The 15060-nt window shown below is 39.1% G+C and overlaps 2 protein-coding genes across 4 annotated transcripts in view; both read left to right on the forward strand.

Moving 5' to 3' along the window:
- Window positions 1-9896, forward strand: part of scaf8 (SR-related CTD-associated factor 8) — a 36142-nt gene extending 26246 nt beyond the window's left edge. For 2 of the 3 annotated variants that reach the window (XM_056767624.1, XM_056767622.1), the window contains 15 exons: window positions 141-268; window positions 352-531; window positions 648-724; window positions 2807-2927; window positions 3011-3142; window positions 3232-3341; window positions 3453-3646; window positions 5030-5130; window positions 5355-5468; window positions 5539-5695; window positions 5830-5960; window positions 6142-6280; window positions 6359-6424; window positions 6533-6751; window positions 7609-9896. In XM_056767624.1, the coding sequence (XP_056623602.1) occupies window positions 141-268; window positions 352-531; window positions 648-724; window positions 2807-2927; window positions 3011-3142; window positions 3232-3341; window positions 3453-3646; window positions 5030-5130; window positions 5355-5468; window positions 5539-5695; window positions 5830-5960; window positions 6142-6280; window positions 6359-6424; window positions 6533-6751; window positions 7609-9134 (3395 nt within the window). In that variant the 3' untranslated portion in view covers window positions 9135-9896. The remainder of the gene's footprint in view (window positions 1-140; window positions 269-351; window positions 532-647; window positions 725-2806; window positions 2928-3010; window positions 3143-3231; window positions 3342-3452; window positions 3647-5029; window positions 5131-5354; window positions 5469-5538; window positions 5696-5829; window positions 5961-6141; window positions 6281-6358; window positions 6425-6532; window positions 6752-7608) is intronic. The other variant, XM_056767623.1, reaches the window with a different exon arrangement.
- Window positions 9088-15060, forward strand: part of tiam2a (TIAM Rac1 associated GEF 2a) — a 66455-nt gene continuing 60482 nt past the window's right edge. Inside the window, exon 1 of the mRNA XM_056767618.1 lies at window positions 9088-9148. The gene's annotated coding sequence lies outside the window, so the exon portion shown is untranslated. The remainder of the gene's footprint in view (window positions 9149-15060) is intronic.

Genomic DNA, 15060 nt, shown 5'->3' on the forward strand with positions numbered 1-15060 from the left:
GTGGAATTTGCCCCGTGACGGTTTGGTACGAATATAAGTACCGTTTACCCCTGATCACTAGCCAGTATTTTCCATTTAAATTTGTATTGCAAATGTCACGTTTATTTGAATTGTTAATATTCATTTCTTTTTCTCCGAAGGAACTCCTGCTACTCCAGCCACCCCAGCCAACATAGTGCCGAGTCTCCCAGACTGGGCATCTCAAATCTCCAACACAGACACAGTGGCTGCCGTAGCCCAAATCTTACAGAGTCCTCAGGGCCAGCAGGTCAGATTCCTCATGTTATAACAGTGTTATGTGTTCTCTGCATTATGTGGTCTAACTTGTAGTGACTGGTTTGTGACTTGCAGTTGCAGCAGCTAGTGCAGAGCTTGCAGATGCAGCAGCAGAAGCCTCAACCGTCTCTGCTGCAGGCACTGGATGCAGGTCTCGTGGTGCAGCTGCAGGCCCTAACTGCGCAGCTTACTGCTGCTGCTGCTTCAGCCAACACGCTTAACCCACTGGATCAAAGGGTCTCCTCTTTTAACAAGGTGAGATATAGACACGCTTTAAAGGAAATTCACATTCTCATTTCAGTACCACATAACTTCTTCATTCTGCTGTAAAACTGTCTTTGCGCTTATATCTTTACCCTGTTTTTTTGCAGAAGATTTTGGGTCAGTTCGATTTTGGCAGTGAGTCAGAGCGCAGCGAGGATTCTAAAAAAGATGCTGCATCTCAATTGTATGTACTTTTCCAAGATGTAAATATTTATGTTTGGATAGTTGCAACATCCACTCAAATATGCTCCTCTCACATCTTTTCCACTTTTTCAGGGGCTTCTTAAAGGAATAGTTCACTAAAATATGACACTTCTCACATATTTTATTAATTGAAGTCTTAAGTTGAACACAAACACAAATCATTTTATATGATAATCAGGCGGGGAACTCACAATAACGTTGTATAAAACAAACTTTCCATGCCATAGTTTACACATCACAAGCGGGAAATGTGCATTGATTCACCTTCACTCCTCACGTAATAAGGTAACTTTGATATGTTAGATGTTTCTCTAGTGTTAAGAGAGGGAAAGCTGCGGGCAACTTACCGCCGGCATGTCCTAAACATCAGCTTGCCACTATAAATCGCTGTTTTTCAGAAATAAACAAGCAATTTTAGCCAATATGTTTTAAGAGATGCAAGATATTGTAGAATAATAATTTAACAAACTCCCAGTTATATACTTACAAGCTATTTTTTATATTCCTGAAAACGTCCCAGTGCAACATCCGATGGGTTTTCCCAGATCACATCAAAGATAAGTTTTTAGCAGCTAACACTCAAGTTGGGTTTGGTGCACACAGGGATAATAAGTATTCCATGTGTACAATTATTTACTCTCCTGTATCTTTAATGTTTTGGACCTAATTCTATGCTGGAGATCCTGGATATCTTGTTCGTTTAGATGGTATCACTGATTCCAGCAAATATAAGCAGATAAAAAATCTAAACCTGACTGTCCCTGCAATGAGTCACGTTATGGCACAAGACAAGGCTTCTGGCATCGCCATCCCAGAACCTTATAGAAAATGAGTGGGGAGAAGCACTAACATGGAGCTGGAAATCTGAAGGCTCTGGAGTGATTCAGTTCAGAGGAATTGTCTCTGATCTCTTGTCAGGTGTTCTTTAAACTCAATAGACAATATATAAGACCCAAAGCTGTTATCTTGGCAAAAAGAAGGCTGTAAAAAGTCATGGATAAAAGGTTACGATTAATTATGAGTAATGTGTAAAAGATCCAAGATGCAGATTTATTTCTACAGACTTCTTTCATCATATTTACCTAGGGTATGAATAATTTTGAGCTCAACTGTATGTGTTGCGATCACATTCCGGAGGCGGCTCACATGAGCAGTGGCACACCTGGAGGGGGCAAACTTGGCCATCTCAGGATACTGTAGCTCGACAGGTGCTTAGGAAACGCTGTTTTGTGTTCATTCATTCACTCACTCACAAGTAAGCTGCAGTTTGTAATGTGCTGCTTCTCCTTGCTGCTCAGTTTATAATGGTGCAGATACCAAGAGAGAAGATCATGTGTCAGGAAAGCAAGATCTCGCGTTCGCGGGGCAGCACCGACAACATTGTGACACTTACAGTGTCGTTATGCACTTCTTGTTAAATAAAAACATTGGTTAACACTAGTTTAATCAGGGATGGGATCTTTAAGGTTTTCCGTATTTTCAGACCTCATGGGTCTACCAGTGTAAAATGTGCAAAAAACAGTAACATGGGCGCTACTAGGGGTGTGAAAATATATGGATAGGGTGATGTATTGTAGTCCTTCTCTGCGCGATATGAGAATCGATACGCTGCTCCAAATAACAATATTTTAATTAATTAATAAGCTCTGAATATATTTCCAAGCGTTATTACTTCATGGCTCTACTGGGTGGCGCTTAACCCGCAAATGAGGGACTAGGAACAAGTCTGAGAAAGAGTTTAGGATTGCATTTCAAATAAATTATGCAAAATAGAGATTGATATCAGAAAAGTGTTAATTTTGAAACTATGGCTGAACAAATTAGCCTGTGGCGGGCAGACTATAATGAATGACACTGATCGCATATTGATGATGTTGAAACCTACTGGTTTTCACGTCTTGTGACAGGCTGTCATGAGAGTAAAAAAAATTATGAGAGAGTTCTGTTATTGTATGGTGCATTGTTCCTTGCCTGGAAAATTTCTGCTGTGTTAGATTTAGTAAAACCCGCTATGTTTCCTCTTCTTTGATTTGAGTCTCTGTCCTTTTTGTTTACATTGTAGACCTGTGGTGTCTGAATCGATCAACAGCTCAATATTCCATCAGCTGGCTGAACAACTTCAGCAGCAGAATCTCGAGCAATTCCAGAAGCAACTGCTGGAGCACCAGCAGCATCAACAGAAGGTACATCTGCAGCATGAAAATATTCAGATTTATTGGTTCATACATGATTAATTATTCATCTATGGACAATTTTCATCTAAAAGTCTATGAACATGGAGAGTCAGGACACCATCTTTGGGTCAGAAAATTCTGCCCCTCCGGGCCAGAGCAGTGCCCCTTCTCAGCTCCAAGAACAAGAAGCAAAATTGGATGACTCTATTGATAACCAACAACAGGCAAGTTCAGAGATCAATAATTGGTGGAGAAGTTAGTTATTTAATTATTATTATGATTTTGCACTAGTTTACCATTTATAAATGTGCAGGATATGGATATTGATGAAGGACAGGATACAGTAGAAGAGGAACTCTTTGAGTCGGAGGAGAAAAAAACCAACAGCACTCGTTCAAGAACACGCTCAAGATCTCGCTCCAGGTTTTTTTTTAATCTCATATGTTTTGTCAGAGCTGAGTTGTTTGTCTTTCTATCCTTTAACCATAAAAAAACACAGGTACAGAGCTGTCATATAAATCTCTTTACTTCCAGGTCCCCTAAGAGAAGGAGGTCAAGGTCACGCTCTGGCTCGAGGAAGCGCAAACACAGGAAGCGCTCACGGTCTCGGTCAAGAGATAGAAAAAGAAAGTCTTCCCGTTCTTATTCCAGTGAGCGGCGAGCACGGGAAAGAGAAAAGGAACGTCAGAAAAAAGGGCTTCCTCCTATCCGCTCAAAGTTTCTAAGTGGTAAGAATTAAAATCCCTTTAAATTGTATAAATTGATTTTAAATAATATCTAATATTATAGACAAAGGAGTAGTCCCCAAATCACAAGTTGTCTTATTCATTTTTTAATGCAACACAAAATAAGATCTTAGGCTGTCTCTGAGCTTCTGTTAAAAATACAATGAAAGTGAATTATGATTTAAACAAACTCAAAAAAAGTTTAAAAGCTCTATACAAGTAGTTCACACTGTGTTATGTCCAAGGTTTTCTAAAGCTGGTCAATAGTTCAGAAACAAATAAAAAAATTGTTTATGACAAATAGTTTAATGCATTTTTGGATCCGTTGCATTTGATTGTATGAAACTTGACCAACCACAATACAATAGAAAATTAAACCACAAATGAAAATTTGAGCAAGTCATATATAAGCCGATTTGGAAAACAGATGCTTGGACATTTTGTCTAAGATCTATTGCAAAAAACGGTAACAGTAGGAACTAGGGGTGTGACAATATATGGATATGGCGATGTATCATCTTCCTTCTCAGTGCGATACAGGAATCGAAACGCAAGAAGCTCTGAATATATTTCCAAGTGTTATTACATCATGGCTCCACTGGGTGACGCTTAACCCGCAAATGAGTGAAACCCGAACTCAACTTTATTTATATAGCGCATTTTACAATTTTCATTGTTACAAAGCAGCTGTACATGAGACATATTGACTACAAGCAAATCAATTAAAGTTATATACCTGTAAAAACAAGAAAAAGGTAAAAACACAATAGAGAGACAAACCCACATGCAAACGCTCCACACACACAATATGCACATATACTAACACACATAGACATAGACACACACAGACGGACAGACACACAGACAAGCATGCGCGTATACACACACACACACACAGACATGAAAGCACGCACCGTGAAAGCACACATTTAAGATAAAGGAGAGAGAAACACAGGTCAAATATTAAACAGACCATAAATTCCTATATGCAATATTAATTATGTTAAACTTTAATATTCTAATTCTAAAGCAAACTAGTCCTAGAAAGAGTTTGGGATTGAGTGTAAAATAAAAAGTTTTGCGGACTTGAATAAAGAGATAAATGTTGCACTCATCCTTTTCATGGACATTTTGATTTCATAGTTAGGCAGATACTGTGATGTATCGTTTAAGAATCGCCAAACAATATATCTATTATCACAAAAATGTCACACCATGATATTATTGTACTGTGAGCAATGTTTCGTATCGTCATGTACCCTATGATCCCCACCCCTAGTGGGAACTAAAGGGGCTATGTATAAGGAAATGAACCGAATATTATTGAGTGTTTGTGAAAGTTGTAAAACAGAACTCCACTAGTCACTTCATGCTTTTTTCTTAAAGTTTGCAGTACTACTCTCTGGGTGGGCCAAGTGGACAAGAAGGCCACCCAACAAGATCTTACCAACCTTTTTGAAGAATTCGGACAGATTGAATCTATTAATGTAAGTGGCACTTTAGAAGCATGTGTACTTGGAAACTTCAACTCCTTAAGTCTGTTTATCGCACCAGCACCCTTCTCAAAAAAAGTCACTTAGATACATGTGAATGTTAATGTGGATTTAAATAACACATACACATTAATTGATTTAGAATAAAATGTAATCATTTTTCATTTAAAACTTTTGTCCATGTTTGAATAGTTATTGAATCCGTTTTTTTCTGCTAGATGATTCCTCCCAGAGGCTGTGCTTACATCTGTATGGTGCATCGACAGGATTCATACCGTGCCTTACAAAAGCTGAGCACTGGTTCTTACAAAATTGGCTCAAAGGTCATTAAAGTAGGTGTGCATTTATTGTTTTTTTGCCCCATGGTTTGTTATGTGTGTCTGACAAATTCACTGTTTGCAGATCGCCTGGGCACTAAATAAAGGTGTGAAACAAGAGTATAAACAGTTTTGGGATGTTGACCTTGGAGTCAGTTATATCCCATGGGAGAAGGTCAAACTAGATGATCTGGATCACTTTGCACAGGGAGGCATGATCGACCAGGAAACGGTCAACAGTGGTGAGAACCCTTTTTCCTCTTATAAAAGCTGAAACTTAAGAAACTGATGATTAAATGTGTATAAATGTGCCAGAGAAGTGCTGTTTACAGAGCTTTAACATCTCATTCTTTCATTTCTTTTTATTCCTTTGCAGAATGGGAGGGTCAAAAGAATGCTGAGGCAGCCAAAGAGAGTCAAAGTCAATCTGTCGCCGCTGAAGCCAGTGCAACCAGCAGCGCGCCCAGTGAGGCCTTTACACAGCCTGTTACCATGATGCCTGTGCCGGTATGATTTAAAATCACTTTCCACAGTTTGTGCTCAATTTAGTTTTTATATTGGGCTATGTATACATCCTAGAAAAGATATAGAAAAAAAATTCTTCACACAACAATTATACAAATTTATTTATTGGATAAACCCTTTTAGATACTCCATCTAAATATGTTTTATAATGTTGTTAAAATAGATCCCAGTGGCACAGGCGGTCCCTGCTGTTGGCCTTGTGCCTCCATCTTTCCCTGTCTCTATGTCAATGCCCCCACCAGGCTTTGGTCACCCTCCCCCCTTTCTAAGGGCGGGATTTGATGCATCACAGCCTCCCCCAGGTATGTGAATCCTTTATACACATTATGTTCTTAATTGTGATTATTTATTGATAAACAATACACTTTGATTTTTTCAAGGTTTCATGGCCACACCAGGAGTTTCACCATCACCTGTTGGAACCAGTCTTGCCTCTTCCCAGACATGTATGTCTAAAAGCCTCTTGAGTTCCCAGTTATATTTTTTCAGTAATGTTTCTAGTAAAAGCAAGTTTTGTTTTTTTAGCTCCTAAACCAGCATTTTGTATTTCACAGCTTTAGTGCAGCCTTCAATAGCAGCCACTCAAGAGAGCAGCAAGGATTCTCTATTTGGATCCATGATTCCTCCGACAAGCACTATTCCTGGGAGTTTTATTCCATCAGCGATGCCTGGGGCAGGAGTGTTTAATCCCATGGGAACGCAGTCACAGCACAGCAGCTCTGACAAAACACCTCAAACAGCTGAAGAGACTACTTCAGAACTAACACTACAGGGTATATGTTACTCATATATATGTAAACATATAAACCATACATTTTTGCATGTTAATCTTGAGTACTTACAGAATAGTATCACACCCTTCAAATATGAAGATTTCTACATATATATTAAGAGTCTTAAGTTTGATTCCATTTATAAAGACAGATAAAGCTGTACGATTATTTCTAAAATCATATGAATTGTGTGGGGGGAATGGAGGGCATAACTAAAGAACGTGAGCACCCATTGCCAATAAAACACAGACATATGACTTAGTTTCACTTACCACTGCGGTTCATGTCCTGCATCTTTTCGCGCTGGGACCGCACCATCAATCATTTTCAAACCCTCTGCAAATCCAGTGTTATATCCACCGTTTATGTAACATCCATCACTAAAATGCCGTGAACAAACATACACACCGCAACTCCTCTCACTAACGCAAGATTAGATCTGCAGCTGCAGGCCCACAGCGCAACCAATCTAGACATAGCGTAGCCAACATCGATAGTCACGGGTCTTCTTATCGCTCCATGGTTGATGCTTCGGCAGGCTTTTTCTTTCGCCATGCTGTTGGTGTGCTTTTCCGGGAGATTTGCCCAATTTGGGACTAAGAAAAGTTGTTACGAAACAGATTTTCATGTTACTAAAAAACTTTCCGAAACCTATACGAATGCTCGGGGAGTGTATCGAGCATAGAAATACTACGTCATATGTCCAACTCGTTTTTCAACGAGTCATGTCAAGCATGAGAAGACCGCACGTTAAACATTGTAAATAAGTCAGGATGCATGAAACACCATTGTATCCTTTAACATATGGGCATAACATTTTGTATCTAACATGTGTAATTTATTTATTTCCTGAACAGGAATCCAGAATGCAGTGCGAAGTGGAATGGGCTTGCTGGGCATGCACCCCTCTGCAGCTTTAACTCATCCTCTCTCTGGGCAACGCATGGCAGGTCTGATTCCTCTGGACCTTCGGCCCACTCTACTTCAGGGAGCTGGTGGGCGCTTCCCAGTCCTGATGCAGCAGGGTTTAGCACATCAGGCAAACAACATCCTGGATGCATCACTTCACGCCCAAACCCGTGCCAGGGCTCCCTTCTCCCAAATGGAGCAGTTTAGCCGTGCAGAGCCTGCTTTTGCAAGAGCACCTAACCCTTCATCCACTGGAACTGAAAGTCTGCCCCAAGGCAATAATGAGACTCAGCCCAGGCCAGATGTAGGTGGCCAACAAGACGGAGATCAGGATTATCGCTTTCCACCACCAGAGAAGCAGAGCACGGGGTTACTAAAGACTCCGCCTTTGGAGATGCGTACCGATCCCAACCCTGCCAGACCACCTCTACTTGAGAGACCTCCACGAGTGATTTTACAAGCAGAGGGCCGAGAGAATAGAAGAGAATTGTCTGGGGGGTTTAGAGCGGAAAGTCGCTGGGGTCCACCCAGGGGTGACTTTGATGAGCGAGACATTAGAGGGATGTCTGGGGCTCTGAAAGGTTTCCAAGACGAACGCTCCAACCCTAACTTTCAAAGTCGTTTTGACGGCCGCAGTGGTTCCTCGGGACCTAATTGGAATCGTGGAGGTGGAGCTTCTTTTAATGCAAACATGCACCAGGACTATGATGATCGTCGCAGACCTTGGGAAAGGCAGAAGGACCGTGATGACAGGGACATGGACTTCAGAGGTGAAATGAACAGTAATCGTCATAGTCGGGAGCGAGACCGTGAACGCGAGAGAGACAGGAACCAGGTCCGTGAACAAGCCCGTGAGCGGAATCGTGAGCGAGAGCGAGAAAGGGACCGTGAGAGGGAAAGTGAAAAAGACAAAGAGCGGGAGAGGGACCGTTGGACCACTTCACAATCTCACAGTCAACCTCTACTACCCCACCCTCAGCTTCCTAAGTCCCAACTGCTACTCCCCACCCCAATGCTTAACCAGCCTAAAGCCCAAGGACAAGCGCGAGCCGGCTCACCATCTCTGCCAATGTCGCAACACCAGCCTCAGCCAGGACAGCAACCAACAGAACCAGAGGTTTTACTGCAATCAGAGGGAAAGGCAGAGACACAGCCCAAATCTCCTAGTCGTCCTGAAGAGACAACAAGCAGCCAGGAACAGGAGGAAGCCTCCTGCATCCATGGACCGGAGACAGACTCAAAGCCCCATTTAAACATGGAACCTATGTCGCAGACTACAACAGAGCTCTCTCGTAGCCCCTCACCCTCCCTAACCTCAACACCCCCCTGCCATCCAAATGAGCCTCAAAAGGAAGAGATGATCCCAGAAATGTCTGTTTCCTCTACTGTGGTTGCAGGCATGGAACAGGCTGGGCCAAAGGTGGACGCTGAGACTGAACCTGAGCTAGAGAAAACTGACACTGAAGAAACATAATCAACACTCAGTAGGTAAAGATCATTTTGTATAGTTGTAATTATTTCGAAAGCTTCCACAAGGCCAACGCAGTTCATTAGATTTTTCAGGCATCCTAACAAAAGGTTTTTACCTCTCAAGTTACAAATGTGTGCGCGGTAAATGGGGCTCACACTAGAGGATATCAATGGTAGGTGATGTTTTAATGCTTTATTTTATTATATTCCCTGTTTTTAGTTTTTAATGCAAGCCCATTGTTTTAAACTAGTTTTTTTCTCGATAAAATATTATGCAGCCTAATTGGAAACGCAGGGGTAAAAGAGGTTTGACCTTCCTATGGAAGAGTTTAAGGATCCTGGCTGTCTCCTTTTGATTGCAGAATACTTGAAAAATGCACTGGCTTGTTTTGTCTTGTTTTTCAAAATAGCAGCTGCACAGTTATAAATGAATGCCTTTGTGGTGTCCAATGCTTCTTGTATTTCAAGCAGAATACATACAGTAAGAACAGTACTGCGTTTAAGTTGCTTTGAAAAGGAACTTAAAAAATTCAACTTATGTATTATCTCAATATTAAATGTCTGTGAATTTTCTTCATTATGCTACCATGGATCTACAAGAGCGCAAGACAGAAAAGGCTATAAAAGAAAAAAAATGGATGTTGGGTGCAATCTGTTGTAGTTTCAAATAAAACATGCTTTGTTTGATAAAATTGTTTAGGACTGTGTTTTCTGTGAAGAGAAACAACCTGAACACCAACCATTAAAGGCATTAGCCAAATGATAATGGCCTCTGAGTCATCGATAAGAGAAGGTGGTTTAGGTTGTGAATTTGGGTCTCCAAATGTTAGACTTTGGGGTCTATATTAAGAGTTCCCTTACTCACTCTTTCCAAGCAGAGCAGTTTTGCATGTTACATTGTGTTACATGGAAATATCAACATCATGTAGAAATCTATTGTTTCCTCTTATTTTAGATGAATGATAGACAACACATCTTTATATCTGCTGGGCCAAAAAACATACAGCAAATATAGTAATTAAAAGTATATTCCTACTTCAGTAGGACTTCAGTGCCCCTAAAATGTCTACTTTGTACCACTGCAACAATTACATTGATTTTGCGTATAGTCATATAATGTTCAACACAGAAATACATTACTGAAAATTATTTTTTGAATATAAATTTAATCTAAGTATTTTTATATATACTATAGCTCAGTTATCCATTTTCAGAAGAAAATACAGTAAAAGTGTTTTAATTACAGGTACTAAAACCTTAGAGTTCGTGGACCTTTCTCGGCTCTTGTTCCCCTCTCTTTCAACCTGCAATTTCTTGTATCTCTATACTGTGCTATAGAAATAAAAGCAATAAAAACCACAGCAAACATGCAGGTTAAATGTGTACTAAAATTCAGTTTTAAAACCGTAAGTATACCTTTAGCATAAAATAGTTTTTTTATTATATATTTGTGCGTAATACATAAAAAATATAGTTATATGTAATATTATAGTATATTATTTAATACAGATATTTTATACACTTTTTGTTAATTATGGAAATGTACATGCTTAGTGTATGTAAGTCCAGTTTTTTCACCTGTTGTGTGGTTCATCATAGTGGCTCGGTGGTTAGCACTGTTGCTTCACATCAAGAAGTCCTTGGTTCAAGCCCTGGCTGGGATGGGAGGCCTTTCTTTGTGGAGTTTGTATGTTCTCCCTGTGTCAGCATGTGTCCCTGTGTCAGCACTGTGGGTACTCCGGTTTCCTCCCACAGCCCAAAGACATGCAGGATAGATTAATTGAAGATTCCAAATTGTCCCAACTCTGATTTGTGTATGCATCGACTTGTGTATAGAACAGACTTTTGTGTATAGATAGATTTACTACTAGTTCACGCCATGAAAATAGCCTTAGATGCTGGAATGGCGTAAAGAATGATACAGTAAAAATATGAATTCTTATTATTGTGCCGCCCTAATTTGAGAACATCCATTTTGACATTTACATTTATGCATTTGGAAGACGCTTTTATCCAAAGCCACTTACATCCAAAATGGCAGACAACTTTTTTTTATTGATAATCTCAACAAATATGCATGAAATGTGTTTAAAAGAAAGGTTTCAATCAAAATAATGCCTTGGTGTTTAATTATGAATTTTGAAAATTTTTAGATAGTTTCTGTCAATTTGTTTGGACAGTTGGACCTCCTGCCATTTTAGGGGTTTGAGATATAATAACAAAGGATTTATTATTTAAGTACTTAAAATGTGTTAATACGAAAAGGTTTTATAGAACAAAGTGACACATTCCATGAATTTAGTAATGTCAAAAGGAACTACAATATGTACGTCATGTCATTGACGCTTAAATATGTTTCACGACTCTGTATATTGGTTCAAACAATATACAATGAATTTACTAACAGATTCACAAGCCTTGTCACAAAATAATTTAATAGTAAAGGTAAACATATATCAGTTCATTCAAATCATTTGTGCACTGCTTATCACCTATATCATGCACATGACCATGTATGTCAGGATACTTTTGGTTTATTTAATAAGCATTGTGAGCATGCTTCTCAACTATATGCTCTGCCTATACAGTAGATGCTGGAGAGTGGGCCACAGCCATGTTTGCTATTGTCAGAAAATGACAACAGATGCCATTCATTGTTTTGTTAAAGGCACAGTCTGTAGGATTTCAAAGCGATAACAAAGACATAGCATAATGAATCTATGGATGGTGGAATGTCGGGAGTTACAGTTTTATACCTTAACTGCCGATGAAGATCAATAGGGCTGCCCCTTTACAGTCGACTGGTCATTATTCGATTACGTAGCTTAATCCAATAAAACCAAATTCAATATACACCTTAATAAAGCGTATTATGTAAAGAAATACAGAGGAGCCTACAACGTGAACAGAAAGCGCATTAATAAAGGATCACAGGACAAAGTGTAAGCTTTACAATCATGTTCTGGGCTTCTGCTTCTCTTTACACAATACCCTTTGTTATATGGAGTATAATGAATATTTAGTGTTTTGAAATGTCGCAGGAACATGAGTTTGTCCACATTGTTGGGAAAACTGAGATCTGTGTCCTCCATGAAACCGGTTCTGCCATCTTTAGGAAGAAGCCCACTGATGGCGGAGATGCGTAAATCTAATGAAAAAGTGAATAAAAAATTAGGACGGGTGTAATTTCGACTTTGGGGATTTTAGACGCCTTAGAAAGTCAGAGGAGCCCTGCCCTCAGGCCGAGACATGAGTCATTCCAAGGAGAGATACTGCATCTGCAACAGAGAGGGCAGTTTCTGATTTTGATGATAGATTACACATGAACAAAAAAAAATGACCCGCACAAACAAAGCCTTAAAAATAAGCATTCCAATAAATACTGCATGAAAAATGGATCATTTAGGTAAATACAACATTCTTCATAAAGTTTCATAAAGAACCTTGCCTCGAAAAGCGCAACAGTATACACAATCTCGCTGGTGATATAAAGAACCTTCTATTTATCACAAGTCAGTGTTTATTATTGTTATTTATCCATGTTTTCTATGTGCAGCCTTTTAAGAAGTTTTACCGGTTTATAGTGCAAAACTGCAAGATGTACATCAAATATATACTTGTATTTCTTATTCTGTTGCACCATGAAATGTCAAACAATATCAATTCACGTTGCTAGAATCACAGAAAATTAATTTTAGCACAAAAATTTTAGAAATTAGAAAATAATCATCGGACGCACACAATCGGCCTGAAGGTAACTTTTATTAAGTTTACTTAAGTTAACTTCAGTTTGAAGTTAAGTTAACTTCAGGTCTGTGTTTCTTTACTGGTTTGGCTAATAATATAACTAAATTTAAATTATTATTTTATTTTATAATAATTGTATTAAATAAACATATAGTTGAATTTTGTTGTATGTTAATTAAATTTAATAAACAATTTGTCGAATGGGTCTACTTGTGGCATTTGAAGAAACCGTATTGGACATACACAACTTGGTTGGCAGTCCAATTTCAGAATATTGGTGAGGCAAGTTTAGCCAATTATCGGTTCTTCTCTGTTGCTTTTGCTTTTTTATCAGAATTAATCTGCAGGAACTCTATAGCTGGGTCCAAAATAACATACTATGCAATTAAATGATACACTCAACCATGTAGTGTATGCATTTTAGAAGCCAAGTACCGGCCCAAATGGAATGCTAAATTGTTTTATACTAACCGGAAGTATATCGGTTTCCCAGACGAGCGCAAATTAAATCAATCCCACGGCACAATGCGTGTGAATAAAAATCAACATGTACATTTAATATAGTTTTCATCTTTTGCCGAGCAATATTTACAGAGCGTTATCACTCTGCAGTAGAGTTTTGCTCGAGCAGACTCCGATAGCCCCGTGCATGAAGTGTCCACAGTTCCACGCTTCATATTTTCTGTAGAAAAAGTGCATCATCTGGGTAACTACAGTGCACCTCTTTTTGAGAATTTTCAATGTGAACACACTACTCATACTATTCATACTACAAAATGGTGCATATGTGCGCGATTTGGTACCTGTGTGTATACACAGCATACGCACCTTATGCTTTGTGGATGTGTAGCGAAAGTTACATTCGGGCCCGCACTGATGCGCAGTAAAGTTTGGTCAGGTTGTTGTTTTGAAACCGTATAAAAACATTGGCCCTTGCTGTTCAAAAATGTATTTCAATTCATTTTAGCACGACGGACTTCAATCTTCACACATTATAATCGATTTTTAACCCACTCAAAGCGAATCATTACATCTTTACAATAATGTTGAGCTCCTGGCCAGATTGAAAGTACCAGTATCTCATGGACCATGGAAGTAAAGTTTCCCTGATAGCACACATGTATCTGGCTTATGTCTATTTGACGTCTGCATTTACATCTGCAAGACATCTACAATACATAGTTTGCTCATCTGCACTACGTCTCGGAGATGTCTGCTGTCAGACGTCACATTGACATCTAGAAGATGTCTGTTTGATGTTTATGCTTTAGAATGGATGTAAAGCAGCTCTTTCTCAGACGTTTAGCAGATGTTTTTACGTAGCATCTCCAGACGTATTACAGACGTTCAGATATCGCCGAGACGTATTGCAGATGAGCAAACTATCTATTGCAGATTTAAATGCAGATGTCAAATAGACGTAAGGCACATGGATTGTGCTATCTGGGTTCAGACTGAAATCCCAGATTCCCATCACTTTCTGGCTATAGCTGTGATCATCATCTGGTAGTATGAGGCAGGATCAGCTAGAACCGGACTTGGATCTTCAGTATCTGGTGTCTCCAGGGTCCCAAAGAATGAGACATCCTTTGTTAGAGATGTTAGAGTAGAGAAGGCTCCTACAGTTGTGATCAAAAGTTTACATTCACCACGCAGAATCTAGAGAATGTTGAAAACCCCACAGCCTAAAAGTTTACATAACTGGCAATTGTATTCTATTTTGTTGCCTTCTTGAGCATCACTGAATGTTAATATCTTTTGTTGTAGTTGTGTTTGAGTTTATTGATGGTTATAAAAAGATGGATCTCAAGACTATACAGTCACTGGTGAACAAGGGTGAAATATGCCGGAAATGCAGAAAAAGCAAAGATTGTGCAAGACCTAGAAGATATTTCTGGAGATCAGTAGACTGTTTGATGACTAAAATCAAACAAGAAACTTTTACAAACCTGCCATTGAATGCGGTAACATTGTGCTGTATTAAGAACCAGGTGTATGTAAACTTTTTGAACTTGGTTATTTTATAAATTTAGTTCATTTTTGCTCTTTTCACTCTATTTGACTTTATGCCTGTAAAGGCAAGAGTGCACAGCAATCAGTTCTGAAAATAGCAAAACTCATTAAGATGAATAAATCTGTAAACACAGCATACACTTTGATCGTTATTGCATCTCTTAGCCACT

This window comes from Triplophysa dalaica, chromosome 15 (genome assembly GCF_015846415.1).
Source record: "Triplophysa dalaica isolate WHDGS20190420 chromosome 15, ASM1584641v1, whole genome shotgun sequence".
Taxonomy (NCBI): domain Eukaryota; kingdom Metazoa; phylum Chordata; class Actinopteri; order Cypriniformes; family Nemacheilidae; genus Triplophysa; species Triplophysa dalaica.